This window comes from Danio rerio, chromosome 16 (assembly GCF_049306965.1).
Source record: "Danio rerio strain Tuebingen ecotype United States chromosome 16, GRCz12tu, whole genome shotgun sequence".
Classification (NCBI taxonomy): domain Eukaryota; kingdom Metazoa; phylum Chordata; class Actinopteri; order Cypriniformes; family Danionidae; genus Danio; species Danio rerio.
The window spans coordinates 12,767,114-12,792,500 of record NC_133191.1 but is presented as its reverse complement, the minus strand read 5'-3'; the positions used below and the strand labels follow the sequence as shown (position 1 = coordinate 12,792,500).

The 25,387-nt window shown below is 36.1% G+C and overlaps 1 protein-coding gene across 2 annotated transcripts in view; it reads left to right on the top strand.

The window, feature by feature from the left end:
* The window catches only part of ephb6 (eph receptor B6), a 143,190-nt gene that overhangs the window by 28,739 nt on the left and 89,064 nt on the right, over positions 1-25,387 (top strand). For both annotated transcript variants that reach the window (XM_073925915.1, XM_005173518.6), the window contains exon 2: positions 20,235-20,299. In XM_073925915.1, coding sequence (XP_073782016.1) covers positions 20,235-20,299 — 65 coding nt within the window. The remainder of the gene's footprint in view (positions 1-20,234; positions 20,300-25,387) is intronic.

Here is a 25,387-nt window from a genome sequence, read left to right as displayed (position 1 = left end):
GACTGGCCTGCACAAAGCCCAGACTTGAATCCAATAGAAAATCTGTGGGGGACACTGAAGTCTAGAGTTCATGCCAGAAGACCAACAAATCTGGAAGAGCTTGAGAGATTTGCTACAGAAGAATGGGCTAACACTCCTCAGGAGACATGCTTGAAACTTGTTGAGAGCTACAATAAATGACTGATGGCTGTTATCAAGCAAAAGGGTTACACTATTGACTATTAACATCAGAGGGTTAATAATTTTGCCCTTCAAGCTTTTTTTATTTTAGTTTATAATTGTGTTTCTGTTTGTATTACAAACACTCGAAGCTTCCTGAATAAACTGTTATGTTTAAAAATTATGTGTTGAAAAAATCTTTAATCTATTAAACAGCACTTGGGAGTTATTTGAAAAATAATGAAATATTTTATAGGGGGCTAATAATTTTGTCTTCAACTGTATATATGTATTTATATATATATATATATATATATATATATATATATATATGTATATATATATATATATATATATATATATATATATATATATATATATATATGTGTGTGTGTGTGTGTGTRTATATATATATATATATATATATATATATATATATATATATATATATATATATATATATATATATATATATATATATATATATATATATATAGCTCTAGCATTTGACAATGGATAGCTTTCACAATATCTACCAGTTCACTGCTGGATTCGGCTAAAACCTCCTCAAAGTAGGAGCAGCTCCAACCATAATAGAAGAAGCTGTGGATTGTGAGATACAACCTGTAAGTATTTTTATTTGTTAAAATTCATCTATTACATGCATAGTGTCTAGCGTTAACGGTATGTTGTAGCAAGGACATAAACAAGGATTTAAACAATGGGAAGTGCTGTTTGGCACCGTTTACAATTTAGCTACAAATTAATATTTATACGTCAAAACCCTGTAAACACTCACAATCTTCACCAGCCCTGTGCAGTGTCTCTCTATGCTGCCGTTTTCCTTGCATTGTACATCTTCAATAATGCACTCGCAATAGATATATGAATGTTTCATATTACGCATGCTTATTCAGAATATATGTGAAAGACACCTGTCAGATGTTATTTTAGAGAGCAGGCGTGAGCTTCAGCTGTGCCCTTTTCATTTTCTGTCTGATTCAGGCTCAAACTGATACAGCTAACAGCTACTCTGACTGACAGTATTTACAGCTGAGGCACAGGATGCTATTAGAGGCATAACACTTTTCCTGGTGACGTAGAGCAGATCTGCAAATCACAGTACATTATGTAGGCTGACCAATTGGGGCCATTCGGAGGAACTAAAAAAATAAAACATTTTCATGTTAGCCAAGTAGCTGTAAATAATCAAAGTAAGATATATGAAAAAATAACATGATTTTCTTTTTTTTTTTTCTTTTTTTTTTTTTTTTTTACAAATGAATCGTGAGCACCTTATAAACATCTTATAAACACAACCAAGTCTTAAAAATACACTCTGGACCACCTCTAATATATTTCCACAAAACATTAATTTGTGGATTCCTAAGTGTTGATTCAATGGCTTAAATAAACACTCCACTTTTTTTTTTTTTTTTTTTTTTTTGGAAATAGGCTCATTTTACAACTACCCTGATGCTAAAAGTGCTCCCACCAGACCTTCAGATCGGCTGAATGGATTAAAAAATGATAAAACTTAACTGTTAAATTCTAAGGGAATTGTATAATGAGCTCATGTTATAGATTGCTGGTTATTGATGTTAAAAATCAATCTCTGCAAAAAATGCTTCTTACTAAGATGTGTTGTTTTGTTTCTAGTCCAAATATCTAAAAACTCTTAGAAACTAGACAAGCAAAAAAAAAAAAAAAAGTTTTTGTATTAAGAAATAATATGCCTAAATTAAGTTTTTCATTAAATTAAACAAAATTATTTGCCAATACAGTAAGCCAAATAAAATAGTTTTTCCTTTTGATTTAAGGTTATTTTGCGTAACCCATTGGCAGATTATTTTGCTTGTTTTAATGAAAAAATAGCTTAATTTTGGAATAGTATTTCTTAAAACAAGACTATATGTTTTACTTATCTAGAAAATATTACTAATATTATAAGAAGATATTACTTTTTTTTTCAGTTAAAAAAACAGTGATTAGAGTTATATCCAAACACACGTTCTTATGCCCCATGTAGTGTTGCATACGTCTTCAAAACCCGAGAGGTGGAAAAAATCTAAACTTGTTTTTATTCACCTTATTCTCAGCTGACGAGTGGGCGCTGCCATTTGAATCTTTTTGTCTCGCGACTTCCGGTCACATTCACTTCCATTCATTTTTTGACATTAACAACTGCTCGTTACGCTGCTTGATGTTGCAATTTAATATTTTCTTATTATATTATGCTACTTGGTCTGTGTAGTCATGCAAACATTTGTTTGTTGAGCAAGTAGTTTGGCCATTTTGTGCCGTTTAATTTTCCTTGTCATTTCTCCCATAGGCGACTGAATCGGAAGTTCTAAGACAATCGCGAAAACAGGCGCACTTCCGCATTTTAGAATAAGGTCAATTAAAACAAATAAATGCATATAATAAACAATAATAATAATAATAACATTATACAAATGCAAACTGTCATGAATAAACTGAAAACAGTCCCCCGAGATCAAAAAGGCATGGAGGCAGTGGTTTTTATATTCATGTAGAAAATGATCATTTTTGTTACAATTTTATTCTTTATTTTTAATATGTAAAGATATTTGTGTATTGTAAATAAATGATGTTTAAAATATATATTATTTTATAAAATATGCTAGTTTATTTAAAATCCGGTCGAAAGATTTGAATTAAGATAACTACAGGCAGTTCTCTCTTTTTATTTTTATAAACACTTTTACTTAACTTATGATGTAGTTTTGGAAAAAGTCAGTTTTAACTTTATCAGCATTTTTATATAACAAATGGAGAGCCAAGGCTTATTGTTAGCTTTTAATTTTTCAAAGGCAACTCAGTTTAAATGGCACTTGTAGTTTAACATGATAAAGTTTCATTGCATGCAAAAGCATAAATCTCAAAGTGTCCCTATATAAAAGGTCCCATTGGGGGAGAGCTCGGTTTGTCTATAAAAATAAATGTACTCCTATCAACATTGCAGCATTAGCTATTTTTATGCAAAATCTGAATTCAGGGATTCTATTATTCTAAAACTGACTGGACAGATTGTGCATTCTGACTTTCAGTGGAAATAAACTGGCTGTATCACATTTACATCTGATGAGTTCTGATCTTTTGGTGCAGCAATCGAGAAACAGCACATTTTAAACATTCTGACAACAATCAAACTCACAATACTACAAGGTTTGAGGGTTAAAGCACAAGTGTTTTATACAACTAGTGTTATGCAAACTTGATACAAACCTTACCAAACTGTCGATTTGCTTAAGTTTAAAATCAGTTCTTTCTTCTGAGAGACAGTAATTGCACTTTGATCTTTGAAACTCTGCAGACCTTCTTTATTGCCAAAGGTTTCACTTAACACTACATGAAAGGTACCATCTGAAAAAAAGCATAACAGGCACACTTTAAAAACTGCTTTACACAGCATTTTTCAAATTGGATTGCAATTATTTCTTGAAGGTTTTAAAACCCATACCTGTATGCAGTATTCCCGTATCCATATAAATGAACTGAAACCTGAATTTCTGATGTAAAACCGCTCAAGTTCATTCATATTCATTTGTCAGCCACCCCTCTGAGAATGAAGGCTGTCAGGGCAGAAGATTGACAAGACTCACTGAACGGTGAAGTGCGCTGTCAGTTCCTGTGAAGAGACATTTTAGGTCTTCTGTGGTATAGCCTACTTGCACATACAAATACTTTGTCCCAGGCCCTGTGAATTACTGAACATCCCTGACCCAGAATCAGTCCCCTGCTCATTCCGTGCTAACAGATGGAAGGTCATATGGAAATGACAATTAAGAAATTCTGGAGATAAACATATAAATGCAACATTTTTTGCTCCCATTTTTCATGAGCTGAACTCAAAGATCTAAACATTTTAGATCTACACAAAAGGACTATTTTTCTCAAGTTTTGTTCAGCCATTTGTCTAAATTAGTGAACACTTCAATTTCAATTTATTTAAAGGATAACCTAATGAGATGCAACATCTAATTTTCAAGGTGTCCTATAATGACATCACGAAAGACAAATGTAAAACAAAAAATATAATGCAAAATTACAAGCACAGAAGCTCTTCAAAAACCCAAAACCCCATACCTTTCTATTACAATCAAACATTATTTTAAATAATCATTGATAATTGAAGAATAAATTAGCTTATTTAGGAGAAAACCAAATAATACACACACACACACACAACAGGTTGGTCTGAGTATTTCAGAAACTGCTGATCCACTGGGATTTTCACACACAATCATCTTTAGGGTTTACATAAAATGGCCAGAAAAAGATAAAATATCCAGTGAGCGGCAGTTCTGTGGGCGCAAAAGCCTTGTTGATGCCAGAGATCAGAGGAGAATGGCCAGACTGGTATGAGCTGATAGAAAGGCAACAGTAACTCAAATAACCACTCGTTACAACTGAGGTATACAGAAGAGCCTCTCTGAATGCACAACACGTCCAACCTTTAAGGCGGATAGACTACAGCTGCAGAATACCACACCAGGTGCCACTCCTGTCAGCTAAGAACAGAAAACTGAGGCTACAATTGAGGCTCACCAAAATTGGACAATAGAAGATTGGAAACATTGCCTGGCCTGATGAGTCTCAATTTCTGCTGCGACATTCAGATGGTAGGGTCAGAATTTAGCTTCAACAACATGAAAGCATGGATCATTTCTGCCTTGTATAAGCAGTTCAGGCTGGTGGTGTAATGGTGTGGGGGATATGCTCTTGGCACACTTTAGTGAGTACCAATTGAGCATTGTGTTAACACCACAGCCTACCTGAGTATTGTTGCTGACCATGTCCATCCCTTTATGACCACAGTGGACCCATCCTCTGATGGTTATTTCCAGCAGGATAACGCACTAGAGGTCTGCACCCGACCAGATTTCTGCGGCGCGGGAATAAATTTCCGAATAAATCGCGGGAGCGGTCGGTAACAGGTTTAATTTGGGACGGGAGCGGGCTGTCTAGCAATATCGCGGATATTGCTATGAGAGAGAAAGAGAGAGAGAGAGAGCGAGCGAGCGAGCTTTGCCTGTGTGTGTGCTTGGTGCTTGTGTGTGTGTGTGTTAGTGCGCGCGCGAATGAGAGAGAGAGAGAGAGAGAGAGTGAGAGAGCTTTCCCAGGTAGCAAAATACACTCGGGCCAGTTCCGGCTAGATTCTCGCCTGCCAGAGACTTACCACTCAGCCCGGCTCCGGCTCCGGCTGCCGGACTCCGGATGCTTGTGGACTCACTGCCCGATTCTGGCCCGAATCAATCGGGCCAGATGCGGCGGCCGTAAGCTAGCCGACGCTGCCGCATCCGCGCCGGAATCGGCCCGAGAGTAATGTGCGCTGCGGCCCGGAGCTGGCGCGACTCAGTATTTATAAACCTTTATATAAAACCTTTTGGTATTACATTGGTACTTGATACATGGTATTACAAGCCTTTGAGTTGATATAACAGCAAACGCCTGTGTGTCTGCTTGGTGCTTGTGTGTGTGTGTTAGTGCGCGCGCGCGCGTATGAGAGAGAGAGATTTGTCTGTGTGTGTGTGTGTGCTTGGTTCTGTGTGTGTGTGTGTTTATACAGACAGCTTGGCTGTCTGGACTGTATAGCTGGGGGATTTTCGGTTTTGTTCTCCCCCGCTCTTTAGCGGGATCGGGCACGGCGGGCAGAAAACGGGGCGGGTCGGGCAGCGGGACAATAAATTCTTAATATAAGCGGGAGCGGTCGGGTTCGGGCTAAAACCTGGCGGGTGCGGGCGGGAGCGGGATTCAAAATTTAGTCCCGCGCAGATCTCTATAACGCACCATGTCATAAAGCACAAATCATTTCAGTCTGGTTTCTTGAGCATGAAAATGAGTTCACTGTACTCAAATGGCCTCCACAGTCCCCAAGACTCAATCCAATAGAGCATCTTTGGGATGTGGTGGAACGGGAAACTTGCATCAATCTGCAGCAACTGCCTGTTCTTATCATGTCAATCTGGACCAAAATCTCTGAGGAATATTTCCAGTACCTTGTTGAATCTATGCCACGAAGGATTAAGGCAGTTCTGAAGACAAAACGGGGTCCAACCTAGTACTAGTAAGGTGTACCTGATAAAGTGGCTAGTGAGTGTCTAAATAAACAGTAAGGGCCTACTCAAACTATGCCATCCGTACCGTGCCCAGGCCCATTTCCTGGATTGTTTGAGAAGTGTGTGCGCGCTGAATCGGGCTCAAGCACGGTTCACTTAGCCGGTCCTGGCCCGGTTGGAAGAGGTGTGCCTGAGCGCGGTTCACTTGGGCTTTGGCGCAGTACGCTTGTGTGTGAGTGCAAAACACGCCAAAGCCTGAAACTGAAAGCGAGACGTGACTTTTAAGGGACTGTTTCATATGGATTTATTAATCATTCTTACTGTTCAGTGAATGCAAACTGCTGTAGTTTATTAAAGACGCAAACCCCTCACTGCACGACAGCTGCGCACCTTCAGCAGACCTTCTCATTCCTGCAGCACGAGAGCTTAATGATTGTTTATGAGCGCCAAATATGGCGTATCTGTTCAGCGAAATATCTGACTGCGTGTCCCCGCATCCCTAAGGACTGTTTGGCGAAATATTTGACAGCATATCAAACAACTGAAACGATATAACTAGAGAAATCTCCACTGTGCTGCTAAATGAGAGAGCGCTTCTCACTGAACAGCGCAGCAGCGATGACGTAAGCGTGCCGAAGCCGGTTTATGGTGTGAGCGCGGGCCGTCGGGGGAGACGGGGGGGGGGACAAGCGTGCTTTGGCCCGGTTCGAGGCAACTGTACCTAGTGTGAGTACGGCCTAAGTTTCTTTAATACAGTGGTTTCCCAAAGTGGGGGTCGGGACTCCAGAGGGGTGGGGGGTGGTCATGGGACAATGAGTGGAGGCTGCTGGGTGATTTTTAAAAATCTAATTAATTTTATCAACTAGTTACATTACATAACAACAACATGCAAACAAAAAGCCATCAGCCTTTCAATTATTTTGCAACCCCTGCAGTCTCAGAAAAATAGTACAATGTTGTACCAAAGTACAGTAGGTACAAACCCTTGTTACTGGGGCAGTACCTGTTTATGGAACAAAAATGTACTGTACCTTAAGATGAAGAAACAAATTTGTGCCATTGCAGTTTGTACCTTTTAAAGACATGATTTGTACCATGGGAAACTAAAATGTACATGCGTAGTGAAAAGCAAACGCCAAAATGTGTGGATATCAGTAATGTAAATGTATTTATCAGAAAAGGCTTACCAAATGTTTATCAAAAATGCCTTTAAATGTTTTTTTTACAACACCTATAGTTTTATATTTTACCAGTTGTTTTGTATTATAGAACCTAATTAATGTTCATGAGTTTCTTGTTTTCATGATTCATGTTTTAATATAGAAATTATTCATAAAATCACTTTGCCTTTCCAGTAATATTCATTTTCATAGACGTTGTAATAAAGGAATTGTCCAACCTTGTACCTTTTTATGAGAACAGTTGTGTACCTTTATTTAAATTGTACCATAAAAAGTACAGAACAGTATCATAAGAGGTATTTTCTGCACCATATAAGGAACAACTTTTACAAAGATACAAAACTGTACCTCAAGGAACCTTTTTACCTTTTTTTTCTGAGAGTGTTGGGTGATTTCATTATGTTAAAGACATCACACATTGATTTTATGGCACCAGGTTAATCTTTCAGACACCTTTACAGCATTCACATACATTAAAAACAAAAACTGTCCACAACTGAACATGGAAGATAGTTTCGTAGAGACGTTATTCAAAATTAAGTGATGAATAGACTTTGGTCTATTGGTATGTGTACGCCATTGTGTGCAAGGTTTGTTTATAACCACCTCAGAGGATATTGGTGGGTTGTGAGTCACTGGCAATGCTATTTTAGGAGTCGCAGGCTTAAAAGTTTGGGAACCCCTACCTTAATATATTATGTATGGTGAATAATCATAGATTGATTATCCCAGAATTCCCTGCATGACACCTAATTTTTATGCTTTTTTGTTGACAGTACGGTTACACTTTATTTTGATGGTTCTTTTGTTGAGTTTAAGTTACATGTAAGATATTTGGCATGCTAAATATCTGGAGCTGTCAGCGATTCAAATCATGCTGTGTGAGATGAGTTTTGACTGAAAATAACATTGGCGATTACCAACAGCCAATGAGAGAACAGCATTCACTAGTGTGTGTACCTGCAGGCCAGCGGGAGGCTGTTAAAAGAGGTTAAAAGAGGGGAGAGGTTAAAAAGGCTCATTTTTAGTTTATTTGGACCCAAGAAATGGAGGAAAAACTAGTGGAAATTTTACAGGAGCACCCGTTGTCTGTTTAACGTGTCATCTGAGCAGTATCACAACCGGGTCAAAAAAGAAACTTGAGGAAAAATTGCCAATTCCCTTTAAACCCAGGTGACCAAATATGTACTTTTTTTTTTTTACCCCATTAAAGGCTTCTTTCTCGTTAATAAAAAAAATATATACTACGTGTTTTTGCTTGTGAGACGTAGCTTGGACGAAGTTGTCTACAATTCTTCCTATTGTAAAGTTATGCAATGTGAAAGCCCCTGTTGCCGATCCATCTTGCAGTCTAAACAAAGCAGTGACAAAATGCTAGTCCAGATAGTCATGCAGTGTAAAAACATTTGTGACACGACTACTTTCAAAATCATGCATTTTGAACTCTGCATTAGGGTTAGTGTAAGTTGACATGTACTTGCTAAGTTTCTTAAAGTCAGCTAAACGTTTGTTGAAGGAGCAGTTTCAACAGATATTAAGCAGACAGTCTACTACTCAATTGGACCATCAAACGTTACTATAGTTTTTTTATTTAGGTTTTTTTTTTCCCTATTAATTATGTACATTAGAGTTTTAATGTTGATTATCTAATGTTGATAAGTAATATTTATTCCATTACTTTAATTTTATGTCTTTAACCACAATGGTATTTGTAGCTTTGTGAATGGCATTGTGCATCTTTTATCTATCTGTCTGCTTCTCTGCCTGTGGGAAAAGTTGTTTGATATGTTTTTATGGTTTACCAATCACAACTGCCTGTTTTTTTATCGTAAATTTTACAGCTTTTGTTCCAAAATCCTAATTGTTGGTTCTTTTTGGAATCATTCATGCCAATGAAGAACGTATTTGACTTCATTCAATTCAGTTCATCTTTATTTCCATAGCACTTTTTACCATGATTGCGTCAAAGCAGCTTAACATAAAAAAAAGAATAGAGAATAAAAACCCATAACAATTTTTCAACTTAAAAAGGAACAATAGGATAATTTGAGTCATAATAATTCATCCTGTATATAATTAGGTCAAAAGGACAAGCTCCCTGGGGAGAGAGTGATTATACACTCTCTCTCTCTCAATCTCGCTCTGTTTGTGTGTGCATTTGAAAGTGTGTCAAAGAAAAAAAAAACTATACTTGCATATAAAAATGTATTGTTTAGGGTCAAAGATTAATGATGAATTTATATGTCAGTGTGCTTGTCTTACGTGTGCGAGAGTTTTGAAATGATTTGCGTCAGCATACACATTAGCTCTTGTGTCCAATGTTCATGTGTTTGTTTAAAGTGCTGCTTTAGCTTCAGGACACAGATCTATAATGGGCATAAAGTGGTGACTCGACACAGTCAGAACTGTTTATTATATAAAAATCAAATATGTAATATAATATGGTGAAGTCTAGGGTGCTATTCTTATATTTATGCTTTCAAATTGTGTTATGGGATCTTTTTGGGATAAATTTTTGACAGTAAAACGTTGTTGTTTATAAAGTGGCTTTTATTGGCATTGAATTTTATGGTTTGGTCATATGAAATACAATTTAAAAAGAAAGAAAAAATAAAGAGCTGACAGATGCATTTCTTAGCGGTGAAGTATTTACATAAATGTTCTTGTGGATATACTTTAACTTGTGAGTAATTAACTGACTAATTGCAAAAACCAAACTAAGTCAGTTTAAGTAATTAAACTTTTCTGCAGCACTTGGGTTTGATGATTCAAAAAAGCCTGTAGGCAACATACTAACTGCTGCTTTATAGAGTGACTGAAGCCATAAACATGCTGAATAACATGAATTTCACCTGCTTTTAAGATTGTGTTCAGGAATAAGGGGAATATATAACGTACTTATACAATATTTATAAAAATAATAATTGACAGTTTTTTAAAGGATTATTTGCTTTGATTTATTCAGAATCAAGGTTTTTGGTTTGCACTACAAATGTTTTGTTGCCTGTTTTAGGAACTACAAGTAAAACCTTCACTTCTAGTTGATCATTTGGTATCAGAAGTGTCTTAAATGTAAGGCAAAGGCCTCTAGATTACGCTTATTTTACCAAAATAAAATTTGATCATGCCTTGATTTTGAATTATTTAATTAGGACAGTAATGTCTGACTTTGCTTAGACAAAAGTCTTGTCACTTAGCAGAAATAATGTACAGTGTAGAAAAAGTCATTGTGGGAAAAATAATTAATATTGTTTATGACTCCCATGTGCTTGGAGCACTGCATTCATACATCTCTGCCATGACTCAGATAACCTATTTATAAAGTTATCTGTTTCCCCGAGATGGGTTGCGGCTGGAAGGGCATCCGCTGTGTAAAATTGTGCTGGAGAAGTTGGCAGTTCATTCCGCTGTGGCGACCCCGGATGAATAAAGGGACTAAGCTGACAAGAAAATGAATGAATGAATGTATAAAGTCTTGCAGGACTCACAGAGTTCCCCATGATTTATCCTTCACCAGACTTGACTGATTTCTGTGAGAATCTTGGGTCCATGCGGGTTTCAATAGGTCTTCTCAGTATTTGTGTTGATTGGGATGCAGTTCAACAGATTCATCAGAAAAATCTACATTCTGCCACTTCCAAATGATCAACTAGAAGTCAAGTTACTATTTGTTGCTATTGCAACTGGGATCAATGACAAGACTTTTGTCAGGTAATGTCTATTGTACATACTACAATTTACTCGACGGTTAGGTTATCACTCAATCAGTGCTTCAACCAGATAATTTATCTTAAAATATCCATTATATTATTTATCAATTATTATTTTTATTATTTTTTAACAAAACTTTAAGTGGTGCCTAATAGAGCCAGAGTGCAGCACATCATAATCTGAAGGCCACGTCCACTGAGATAAACTCACTTTAACCAAAGAGCAAAGAATCCCCACGAGGCGACACTCTAGTGCGAATTGGGAAACAACCACTAGATGACGCGGTGGCCATTTTGGAATGAAATCTCTAATAGAACAACAGCATATTATAAGTCTGTAAAAACTATTAAAAGTGCTGATTATTGTCATAGTAAGTGTTGTATTGTCGTCTTTCAGGTTATATCTCAGCTTTAATGCTCTTTAAATAAATAAAAAAAAAAATAAAGCAGCTGCTTGCCATCACAACAACAATAAGATCCAGTGGACAGCCGATCGCATTCACTCCAAAATGGCAGAATCCGGAGCTGTTGCTGGGCACTGCTGTTGCATTGGAACGTTCTATTGAGTGTCGCCTCTTGGTCATTCTAAGCTCTTTGCTTTAACGTTCATTGCTATCTTTTTTTTTTTAACTAATAAGACTGAATAAGACTGAATAGCTTTATTCTGTGAAAATAACAGACTAGATATACTTTTTTCCCATTTATTACACAGCTACTTGCCACAAAACATTATTTGAGCGTAAATATTTTCTTAATTCTTTTATTTAAATGCAAAGCTGACAGAAACAAACATGGCTGAGTGAAGCTAACACTAACCTACATATTGTTCAGTCTCAAGATAGCACCAAACAGCAGCAGAGACAGACAAGCATATGGATATGAACGTCCTGTATTTACTCATAGTCGAGATGATTTGAAGTACCTCAATGAACCTGCGTTGTTTGTTTCAGCAGTTTGAATCTGTGAATGTCACGACTGACCAGAGTCAGATCAGAAGCAGGTATTCCAGACAGCCGTGTAATAAAGTAGTATAGTATTCATTCATTCATTCATTTTCCTTCTGCTTAGTCCCTTTATTCATCAGGGGTCGCCACAATGCACTGGACCACCAACTTATTCAGCATATGTTTTACACTACGGATGCCCTTCCAGCTGCAACTCAGTGCTGGGAATCATCTATACACACTCATTCACACACATACACTAAGGCCAATTTAGTTTATTCAGTTCACCTGTGCATGTCTTTGGACTGTGAAGGAAACCCATGCGAACATAGGAAGAACATGCAAACTCCATGCAAAAATTCCAACTGATCTTCTTGCTGTTAGGACGTAGTGCTAACCACTGAACCACTGTGTCGCCTTGTAATATAATATATAAAATTGAAATTTTGACTTTCCAGTAAAAAAAATATTTACTGCACATGTTGCTGATCTGAGATTCAGGAAACCACGATTCACCCATTCTTCCTGCTGATGCTTCACGTCTTTTGCCTATATACACATTGGTCACCTTAAAGGGTGGATTTTACACTTCGGTAGTTTATAAAAGCATAGTTCTGGGATTTTTCAACTTGTTTGCTGTGCACCATGTCACACAGCAGCTTTTGGGCATTGTCCTGTTTTTGTGTTACAAGTTAGAAATGACAGGGACTCAGCCTCCCGCAATAGAAAGTCAATGGAGCAGGCTGGATTGTTTTTCCCCTCAGTGTCGACGTGGTCTAAATGCACTCTGTCTCTATTTATCATACAGTCTGTTTAAAAAAACATTTAAAAAACCAATGTTTTACGTCAAACTACATCCATATTTACCATTATTATATTTGTATGTTCTTTAATTTGTTAATTTCTATATTATATTAATCACCTTTACAAAAATCATTTGTATAGTCCGTTATCATGCACCCGTTTCTGATGACTGTGTTTAATACTAAACACACGCTCTGCCTTTTAGCCACACTGTTCCAGTACTTATGTTTAGTATTAAGAAATGCATAATCATTTAAAAGCACAACGTTGCCAAACACACAGTTATAAAAGTGCCCTCAATTCACGTTCACTATCTACTAAAAGCAAACAAAAAAAAACAAAAAAACGAAAGCTCTCCCAAATCCCAGTCCAACACGCCGAAGGCAACGCTGTCTTCAGGAGGAGCAGAAGCGATGGATAAGAACCAAACACAGAGAGACAGACAGGACGGGAATGATAGATTGGCGGACAGATTTGCGGGGTTCCCATCTGTGAACATAATCTAAAAAAATCTGTTTACGCACAAGCGCAATAGAGATGGAGGCCTGGATTTAGTGTAAGCCACAGAATAATATCAGTTTCGTGGTTTTAAGGGCAAATAGCGGAAGGAGGGGGGAGGCTGAATTAAAAACACTCTTATCCTCAGTATTTGTGCCAGCTGTGTGTGTTTGTGTGAGCGTTCTGTGGCAGTGTTTTAAATGACTGTGCTTGTTTGGTGTTTGCTCAGTTTGGGTTAAGGAGACTCCAAGTTCTTTACGTGAGGGTTTGGCCCATTTCACGCTGCCCCAGAGGAGTCTGAGCTCCGCTGCTCCTCATCTGGAAAAATAGGTGCTATTAAATAAACATGAAGGAGAAATAATTCATTTGTAAACAGTGTGATGGATTTCCTGCTTTCATTTATTTATTGTTGTAGTCTGTCTCTGTTGGTGACGAACAGCTTATTAGATGAATGTCAGGGCAAGCCATGATATGATGAGAAAGGACAGCTCAGCGGCCCATTCTGGTCATATCAGCCTTTATTGTTTTGTGGATTTTGACGTAAGTTATGCCCGTGGCGCATTTTTCATGTTGGATGTCGACAGATGCTTTCCAGTGTCGTGCTCATTTTAGCAATGCATTCCCGATGACAGTCTTGTATTTTTCTGTTGACGCACAGTGGAGTGCTGAAATGTTTCTTAATATTTAGATACTCTATTTTCTGGCAAAACCCCCAATGATGATCATATGTTGTGTAGCATGAGCTAAAGAGATCTTGTGCTTCAGTAAGGGTTTTTCAACACAATCTCAAAACAATTTGTAACTTTTTCATTGGCTAATTTGTATGATTTTTGAACTCTCATTTGTTTTTGTTTTTTTAATACTGTACATTTTGCTCATTCTCAATTGGGTAAGGTTTGGCGCACAACTCTTTTAAAAATCATACATTTTCCTATGTATAATATTACATTTGTGGGAATGGGCTGGGTTTTTTTACACTTAAGCAAAGTTAGTTAGTTAAACCCAAAATGAAAATACTCATATTGGGGATGTAAACAAAACAAAATCCAAAACAAAACAACCAAAATAGCTTTATTTTGTATTTAAGTATTACATTAAAATATCTTTCTAAAATTACAATGACTAAGGAGATTCTTGTTTCATATTGAAATATTATTGATTGATCATCCTAAAATCAAATCTCTTCATCTTATGAAGTGGTTTTATAAAGTGAGTGCGTCTCTTCTGAAGCACTTGGGTTAATCCGCTCACATCATATAGATTTATTTATTTTTTAAGGCCCAATCCCAATTTTACCCCTTAGTTGTTCACGTGAAGAGGTAGGGGTCTCCCAACACTCTTTAGCTTGAAGGAGTAGGTCTAAGGGGAAGGGCTAGATACCCCTTGAAATAGAGATTTTTCAGGAGCACACTCAAAACCAAGGTTTTTTTTTAAAACACAAACAAACAAGCATATGTTTTAATACATTCATAATGACTTTTGGTTTGTACCGTCATGCTTTAAAAAACATTAAAATAAAAACCACTAAATTTTGATATAGTCCCTAATAATAACTCCAGTATAGCAGTCCCACAACATTCTGTCACTCGATGACACTGGACAGAAAAGTCTAGTGGCTGGGAATAATCTTTTTACAGTGTCTGGTATAATGTTTATGTTGTTTTTGTTTACATAGATCAATATTGCCACTGTAATGCACAGTACAGTTCAGAGCTTAGTGCCACATTATAAGGTTATGATAAAATGATAGCGTTGCCTTTAGTGATTTATTTTCTTAAATGACTTATTTTTATGTGTTTTAAACACACTGTGTACTTTGTGGGACTGGTATTTTGAAAAGGGGAAAAGCTTTGAGGAAGTGCGAAGGCTGGGACACACCAAGCTAGGGCTGTGCAATTTGGGAAAAAATATCTAGTTGGGAGTTTTTTTTTTGTTTTGTTTTTTTTTGACATATTTGTGACTTGATTAGATTTTAATTGCAATTTAATTTTGTAGGTTCAGCTGAATAATCTGCATTGTAGCTTCTTACTGCTAAAATGCAGTGAGTGTTAGTTAAAAAAGGAACTGAAATGATGTCTACTTATATTAGCAAAGAACTATGAAATTGTGTGTCATTGGTAATACTTTCAGTTGACTTTTTAGCAAGTCACTACTCATATAGCCACCTGTTGTGCTTTTTTCAGTGCTGGTTGTTGTATTTTCTCATGCTGTGGCAACAATTCTGCGACAGCTCTTACAAATTTGGTTTTGTTTCGTGTCTGTGACTTTGAAATCAAGATATTCCCATATTATCGACGTGCTGTTTTTCTTTAGTATTAATTTGTCTATTACTACTTCTGAAGCGGCAGACTCCATTATCCCACTTGTTATAGTTTGACTGCGCAATTCTTATTGGGCAGAAGGTAAGTGTGCTCACTCAATTGGTTAGTAAGAGTGTCACACACAGACGGCAGTCATGCATTTGCTCTGGGTAAGGGAAGTTAAATAATAAATATTTCATATCGCAGTCTGCGATTTTGATTAATCTCACGGCCCTACATCAAGCTGTTGGTTGGTTGTTGGTCTTTACCGGTCAGGGTTGGTCCAGCTTGTTGGTTTGGTGTGTCCCAGCCTTCACACTTCCTAACAGCTTTTCCCGTTTTCAAAATAACAGTCCCACATTCAGTACATAGTATGTTGAAAACATAAAAGGGAAATATTATCGTTTCAATCTCACTAGGAAACACAGTAGCCATATTAATAGTTAATTGGAATAATTATGAATTATTTGCCTCTTGTCAGGTTAACTTTGGAGCTTGTTGACTCAATTCAGTTTGTAGTGTCAGTATTGGGCTGCCGGTTTAAGAAAGTGCTCTAAATGTACATCGAATGTGATGTAGTGAAGTGACATAGCAAGTAAACAATTCATCGTCACCTTGGAATTATAAGGTTCTATCTGCATTCTGAAATATTTTGAGATGTTGAGCTTCAAAGTTTTTGCATTCCATAGCAAACAGAATGTTTGTAACAATTGTTTTTTTAAATAAAAAGTCTTAATGTAAACAACTTATAAAAAATCCCATAATGTAAATAAGTTGTCATTTAATAAGAATATGTCAACTCAATTTTGACAAAAATGTCAAAAAGAACCTTAGAATTCTAAGGTGACATCATGTCAAGAAGAAATATAGAGAGGCAGGTTGTAATTTTGCTACATTTCTCAAATTTTCACAAAACTACATGGATTATTAGATTATGAGACATATTTGCTGGAGCAAATCCCTCTATGATGGTTGACAATTATTATGAAAATGTTACTGAACCCTGCTTTGTATAAACTTGCATGCACAATTCGAAAGTTCCAGTTTCCCATTGTAAACAAGAAAACAGATACTGCCTTCTGCGTGTGTGGAAAGAAACACACTCCCACGCAGGTATTTACAGGCAGCTTTTTGGTCTAGACAAGACAATAGAAATTTTAAATTAGCCTGTATTTCACCCTCAACACAGCTCAGGCACTGACATGAGCTGTTTGAGCATCAGAGCAGAGCTCATTAATATTCACAACCCTTCCAAATATGGTCAAAACAAGCCATATCATTCATTCATTCATTCATTTTGCTTCGGCTTAGTTTCTGATTTATGTGAAGTCATACAGTTTCTCATTCACACACGCACGCACATAAACACACACACACACACACACACACCTTGGCCAATTTAGTTAGCTTGCATATATATATAGTAAATATATTTGTTGGCCCCAACCATATCATATTAGGGCCAATTTCTAGTCTTGGAAATGGACCTGTAAAACTGTTTTAAAGAATGTTTCACTTACCTGATCCACTTTCAACATTTAAGCATCAGAGGTTTGTTTAAAAAGATTCATCCTTTAAATACAAACTTAGGGAAGCCTTATGAGTTTGGTTAAAAATATCATGAGGATGAGTGAACTAACCCTTTAGCCATGAATTATTCATTTGTCAAGCAATGTTTCACACCTTTATTTTTGAATTGGTGGTAATTTTGCAACAAACACAAGCAGCAATAAGCAAAACAATAGTACACACATCAGCCACAAAAGTCAGTTTCAGAAATAAGGACATTATTACCAAATTTTAATTCCTAGTTACTTTTCGCCTACCCTGTATAATTGCTTACTACGCAGTGTGTAATAAACCAAAAATCCCAGGCATGTTTTGCCTTGTTTGAGTGTATTTATTTGCTGTTATGGTTTCAAAGTATGATGTCATTTTTTCACAAGTTGACTCACAGTTGGATTTTCCCACATTTGTTAGTTATATATATTGCACAGTTGAAGTCAGAATTATTGGTCCCCTGAATTATTAGCCTCCCTGTATTTTTTTCCTCAAATTTCTGTTTAAAAGAGAGAAGGTTTTTTCAACACATTTCTAAACATAATAGTTTTAATAACTCATTTCTAATAACTGATTTATTTTATCTTTGACATGATGACAGTAAATAATGTTTGACTAGATATTTTTCAAGACGCTTCTATATAGCTTAAAGTGACATTTAAAGGCCTAACTAGGTTAATTAAGTTAACTAGGCAGGTTAATGTAATTAGGCAAGTTATTGTACAATGATGGTTTGTTCTGTGGACTATCAAATATAAAAAAAAAAAATATATATATATATATATATATATATATATATATATATAAAAGGGGCTAATAATCATTCAGATTTCAACTGTTTATATATTCAGTGCTTTCCGCACATAGAGTTTACTTGGGCAGGCCGCCCAGGTATTTTAACAACTGCCAAGCATATTTGGTGACTTTTTTTTATTTTTTTTACTATTATTATCAGCCCTTTACACTTTTTTTGTGTCTGCACAAGATCTGCGATCAATAAACCATTTGAAAATCTTCTCTCAGCCACACGTTTCGTACCACTTTTTCTGTGTGTGCAAGTACTTTCAACACTCCCACATGCTCTGCATTGACCCACAGAGACGCTCCTTTTTTTAGGACTTAACAATGCGTCTGGCTGGGGTTTGCAAATCTTATAAAATATCCAGGATTCATCTTTTGCTTTCGCTTTCTAAAGCTGTCATAAATTGTACACATTTTTGCATTAGATTTTTATTTAAGCCTAGTTTTTTTTTCTTGCGTGCACAAAGCCACAAGAGCAAGCAAGAGAAACATTAAATAATATATTCTTTAATCTAAAGAAGAAAAACTGTATAATATACTCGCAGAGGAAGAAATGACATCTAAACTAACTGCTAAATATATGTAGAGATGGTGTATGTAGAAATATGTGTACAAATTTAATCAGATATAACCAGAGATATTGTCTGTTTATGTTTCCTTTTTCTACCATTTATTTCTCATTTGCTGTATTATTAATTATTAATTAGTTTTATAATTTGATGACGTTAATACAGTTAAAGTCAGAATTATTTGCCCCCTGTATTATTAGCCCCCCTGTTTATTTCTCCCCCAATTTCTGTTTAACGAAGAGAAGATTTTTTTCCAACACATTTCCAAACATAATAGTTTTAATAACTCATCTTTAATAACTGATTTGTTTTATCTTTGCCATAATGAGGTATTTTTCAAGACACTTCTATACAGCTTAAAGTGACATTTAAAGGCTTAACTAAGTTTATTAGGATAACTAGGCAGCTTAAAAGAGCAAATTATTTTGAACTTAAAATAGCTGTTAAAAAATTAAGAACTGCTTTTATTCTAGCCGAAATAAAACAAATAAGACTTTCTCCAGAAGAAAAAATATTATCAGACATACTGTGAAAATTTCCTTGCTCTGTTAAGCACCATTTAGGAAATATTTAAAAATGAAAAAAAAAAAAAATCAAAGGGGGGCTAATAATTCTGACTTCAGCTGTATATGACACATGTTATACATTTACTAAAATCCTTTGGTAATACTGTACAAAATAGTATGTCAATAAAGTAACCTGAACTTAAACTTGAGAAAGAAACAGAGCAGCTTTTACCAGTGGGTTCACAGGGCTCGTGAATAGCATACAAGAGAATCTGCTTCAACAACCTTAAAAAAAAACCCATTAAACAGAACAAGTGTATAACAGTTTTATAATAAATGAAAATATTGTTAAAAATCACATTGTTTTTTGTTAATCACGTAGTTAACCATTTGTGTGTTTATTTAACCATGCTTTCAAGTGGCAAGCACTGGTATTTCAATATTTATAAAAGATTCCTCTCATTTGGTTTAGTTTATTTAGTGTTAAACTCCAACTAGATCTTCTCTCTCAACTCTTCTTTATCTCTGCTTCTGTAACAATATTGTTCATATTTGCTTTCACTTGATAATTTGTTAATCACCAATAGTAATAACACACAAGGAAACAGTCAACATAGGTGTTGTTGAAATATGCAAATAAGAGCGTACAGTTTGTAAACATGCTCAATGTGAAAGTTTGAAAACTGTGGCGAGTTACATAATCTGCTAAGACTAGTCTTACAAGTTAGCCAAGATTTTTCTTTTTATTTAAGATGGTCATAGTTCTTAAGGTACAGATGTTTAAAGTCACCAAGTCTCTTCTGACTTTTAATGTAGCCTCTGCAGTGTTTGTAATAAATGATTCATATGTGCACGAGACATCGACTCCCTCTTTTCTGGTGATGTGTTTCTTCCCTCCAGCAGGCTGTCGCTCACATGAGATCACGGCAATTAGCAAAGCAGAATGTTTTAATGATTCAATCAGGACCTGATGAATAATTTAATGCTATTTCACCCGGAGAGGATTTAACAATCAGAATTTCTAGTTTATGTTGACTTAGTTTAAATAAGATAATGATGGAAGTAATTATTACTTTAAACAACTAATGAACTGTCTCTTTCTGCTTCTCTGTCTCACAGTTATGCTGCTGGACACTTCAGAGTCCACCGCTGAACTCGGCTGGACAACATATCCTGACACAGGGGTAAGATTCACAGGGTAGATCAGAAATGTAATCTTTGCTCATTTTAAAATCGTTTAAACAGTTGTAAGCTTTTTGCTTATGTGAATATTGAGGCAATAGCCCCTTTCACACAGTGATACGGTAAATTTCTGGAAAATTTCCGGAACGACTTTACCGGTATATTGAAAAAAGCGCTGTTCACACAGGCGAGGACGTTACGGAATTTTTCCAGAAAAGACCGTTCACACATCCATTCCAAAATACCGGTAAATTCTGACATCATTCACCACAAATGAGCTTTAAACGGCTGCGCTTGTATTTGTAAACATTTGACTAAATTACAAACTCTGTGGATGATCAATATTGTGAACAACTTTCTCAGGATCACTTTCGCATGTCAAGATGTTCATAATATGTGCGTGTGCAGGCGCTCATAGGCGCACGCAAAGCTTGAAGGTAAACAAACAACGGCTTATCATAAGCATCTCATCGATGATTATTTACACAGTTGGCATTAAGAAGAACATATAAACGTGATCTGACTAACTTCTAGCAGCTAAATGTGTCTGGAAAAATATTCAAAGGCTTTTATCCTCACAAACCGCGCAGACGTGAATGCGTCTGACTGTTGTGATTGGCTAAAGCAGACGTCTCACGTCATCACGTTCTAGACGTGCACGCGCTTATAACGGGAATCTTCCTTCTGCATTCACACAGCGCAGCATTCCGGCAAATTGCCGGTAATGTTACAACTTCTCTTTCCGGAAAATAGCCAGAACGAATTTACCGGTATTTTCAAAAAGGACCTGTTCACACATAGGTCTGTATGTGTGAAAGGGGCTAATGTTTATTTCAATGTTGTTAACATTATGGGAGTATCATGTTCCTAATCTGTTTTTATTTATTTATTTTTTTTATGTCAGAACATTATCAGAAGATTCTTTCTCAGAATTGTCAAAACACCATAAAAGAAAATAATATTTGTTTATAACTTCTTTGTTAATTTGTGAAACAGCACATACTACAAATTCTAACACACTGTAAAAAATGCAGGATTCCACACAATTCATTCCTGTTTTCCCAACACAAATAAAATAAGTTAACAAATTTAAGTGGATTGAACATAAAACAATTAAGTTGTCCAAAAAAAATCTCAAGAAATGTTTTGTTTCAGCTCTTTTTTAAGTAAGTAGTTTTAACTAAGCAGCAAAATAATTTTTTTTCAGTGCATCACACTTTCGAATATTTGGATGCGAGTTTAATGATGACTTCCATTTAATACTGTTTTGGCCAACTTGTGATTGCCCAGAAAATCAAAATACAGTTAGTTTATATCAAATCCCCGACTCTCTCTGCAACTTTCACATGATCACACTGAAGCTGTGCCTGGTCGGTACCTGGATGGAAGACTACATGGGAAAGCTAGGTTGCTGCCTGAAGTGTGTTTGTCAGGCCAGCAGGGGACGCTAAACCTGCAGCTTGTGTGGGTCCTAACCAGTGCTTAATTTGTAAATTGCGAGGTCCTGGAACAGATTGGGGTAACGGATCCGGCATTTTACCTAGGGATGGAGAGGTGTCCCCCATGAAAGTGGGGAGCGGGAGGGTGTTGGTGCGGTGGATGGCGGAGGAGTGTTGTGAACGATAGTGAGCGGGGCGGGTGTTTCTTTATATAAAGAGGGTTGGGGAGTTGCAGAATAAAGCGAAAGTGAACATCGGACGAGATAGAAGGGCGGTTGGGAAGGGGGATCAGTAAAATGAGGTGCCGGATCAGATTTCAGAGGTGCCGGATCCGGCTTGTTCCGGCACAAATTAAGACCTGGTCCTAACACCCCAGTATATTGATGGGGACTCTATACTGCTCAGTAAGCGCCGTCTTTCAGATGAGATGTTAAACCGAGGTCCTGACTCTCTGTGGTCATTAAAAATCTCAGGATGTCCTTCGAAAAAAAGAGTAGGGGTTTAACCCCAGCATCCTAGCCAAACTGACCTCCTAACCATCCCTATACCATAACTGGCTTCATCACTCTGTATCCTCTCCACCAATCAGCTGGTGTGTGGCGTGCAGTCAGGCACAATATGGCTGCCGTCATGTCATCCAGGTAGATGCTGCACACTGGTGGTGTAGAGGAGATTCCCTCCATAAATACGTCAAGCGCTTGTGTCCAGAAAAGTACTATAAAAATATATATATTTTTTTATTAATTATTATTATTATTATTAAATCAACATTATAATAAATAATGTTCAGCCAAAAAGGTTCCAATAAATTGTGAAATTATGAAAGTTTGCTTTTACGTTTTTTCATTTTATTTTTTGTACATGTTGCACATTTTTGCAGTAACTTTAAAAGATTTAGGCCACACTACTAATGTATATTCTGAAACGAGCAGTAATGTCTCAAAACGGAGAGAGGGATGAATATGAATGCATTAATAGTGTTTTGAGAACATTATTTAACACCACGTAGATCTGAATAAACACTCTATTAATGTCATTGGTTAACTAAAATAATAATACAAACTTGACTAAACGTTGAACACAAAAGAAGATTTTTAAAGAATTTAAGCTGAAATACAGTAGCCATTGACCTCTGAAAATACTATGGTTACAGGTGTTTTGTGTTTAATTCAATTCATTTCAATTCACCTTTATTTCTATAGCACTTTTACAATGTAGATTGTGTCAAAGCAGCTTTACACAGTATTTCATAGTAAATTAAAACAGTGTCAGTTCAGTTTTCAGAGTTTAAGTTCAGTTTAGCTCAGTTCAGTGTGGTTTAATATTAAACACTGAGGAGTAAATCTATCGATGCGCAGCTCTACAGGTCCCAAACCATGCAAGCCAGTGGCAACAGTGGCAAGGAAAAAACTGAAAATGAAGACTTAAAAAACGTAGAGCACAACCAGGCTCTTTTGGGCATGACTATTTCTCCTATGGCCAAACGACTTGTGCAGAGCTGCAATCTAGATGCTGGAGAACGCTGGATGTCAGCTCTCTACTCCTCCAAGACCACCACAGCAGCTGCTCAGGCTAGAGGTCTGCTTTCTCGCTGAACCAGATTTCTGTGCCGCGGGAATAAATGCCCAATAAATCGCGGGAGTGGCCGGTAACTGGTTTAATTTTGGACGGGAGCGGGCCGTCTAGCAATATTGCCCCCGACTCCAGTGCGAGCAAGCACGCGTATGTGTGTGTGTGAATAAGACGGCGTGATGCTGCATTTAGCTTGTTTGTTGCTGTGTGTGTGTGTGTGTGTGTGTGTGTGTGTGTGTGTGTGTGTGTGTGTGTGTGTGTGTGTGTGTGTGTGTGTGTGTGTGTGTGTGTGTGTGTGCGTGCGCGTGTGTGTGTGTGTGTGTGATGCTTATGTGTGTGTGTCACTTGATTGGTGCTATTCTAGGTTCTACCAGAAACCCTGAGTTTTGAGATCTTAAAGAGCGGGTTGGATTGTAGCGAGACAGAAGGTTGGTTAGATAAACAGGAGCTGGTTCTGAAGTATAATTCAGTGCAGAAAGTTTAACATCTTCTATTTTCTGTCTGAAGCCCTCTATTTTATGACTGAAAAAAATCATGAAGTCATTACTACTAATTTGTGGTTGTTCCAAAGATGACCAGTTATTTGTTAATTTAGCAATGGTGTTTAACAAAAGAAAGAAAGTTAAAGGTTTGAATCAAGTAAAGGGTGACTAAATGATGACAGAATTTTCATTTTTGCGTGAACTATCCCGTTAAGCCATGCTCCGTCAACAGGAGTTTTTAATTCCTGGCTGATATGAAATCTGGTTGCAGCACACACTTCTACAGTAGATCTTTACAGATTTACTTCCCTCAAATCTGATGAGAGAAAATGAAAATCATGTTGTGTCAAACACTGAGATATTGTTAAGATTATCACACCAGAGGGAGCACATCATGTGACCTCACACACCAGATCGCCATTGACGTTTCAAGGTTTGCTTTTGCTAGCTAGCGCACAAGCAGCTTTCCACACTCACCCTTGCATTCCCTTTTAGCATGATTTTGGTATGATTCAGATACACTACCATTTGGGGTCAGTAGCATTTTTAAATGTTTTAAAAATGTATTTATTTAACCGAAAATACAGTACACATTGTAAAATTGTGAAATGTTATTGCACTATAAAATAATTGTTCAAATGTAGTTTATAATTTAATTTATATATATTTTTTTATTTTATTAATTTGTTTATTTTCTTTTCGGCTCAGTGCCTTTCATTTCATAATTTATTCCAGTAAATTTCATTACTTCAGAGTCGCATGATCCTTCAGAAATCAGTCTAATTATTATTATTATTATTATTATTATTATTATTATTATTGCTATTATTATTGCTATTATTTTTACTTTATAATAATAATAATAATTATTATTATTATTATTAATATTATTATTACTGTTATTGTTGTTGTTGTTGTTATTATTATTAATGATAATAGTAATAAAATCAATTATGAGTAATAATTAAGAATTCGAAACTACATACAATAAGCAAAAAATATTTATTTATTAAACATTTAACATTTTATTTATTAAAAAAAATACATTTTATTTATTTGTGCCATTTTTTTCTCAATGGTTTCATGCATATAGCCTTGTTAAAAGTGTTCTTTATTTTCTCCAGGTTTTAATTTAATTTAATTTTTTTCAAGAAAATCACATTTGAATATGCTGCGATTATAGTTGACGGTGGGCAAATATGTTGCAAGAACCCTTTAATGTAAATTTTAAATAGGAGGAGAACATTTGGCATTCTAACTCAAAACAAATGCTTTCAAAAGATCAATATATATTCGTAAACACATTAAGTGTCATTAAAATTAGAAAGCCATTTGATATGAACCCTCCCGAAAATTACCTAATATAATTTAATAAATATGAAAACATAAAGAACTAATCCATTTGTCTTAAAGTGATTAAACACACACACTAGTTTCCCCAACAGACTACTGTCAACGTTAAATGAAAACATGGCAAAATCCCAAGGGTAGAGAGTATTTGGTCCCACACCACAGAGTTAGAGAAGTCAAAGAAAAAAATTATATAAAGTCAAAAAGTAAAGTAAATACTGATGTAAATGCACAAAAGTAAATACAT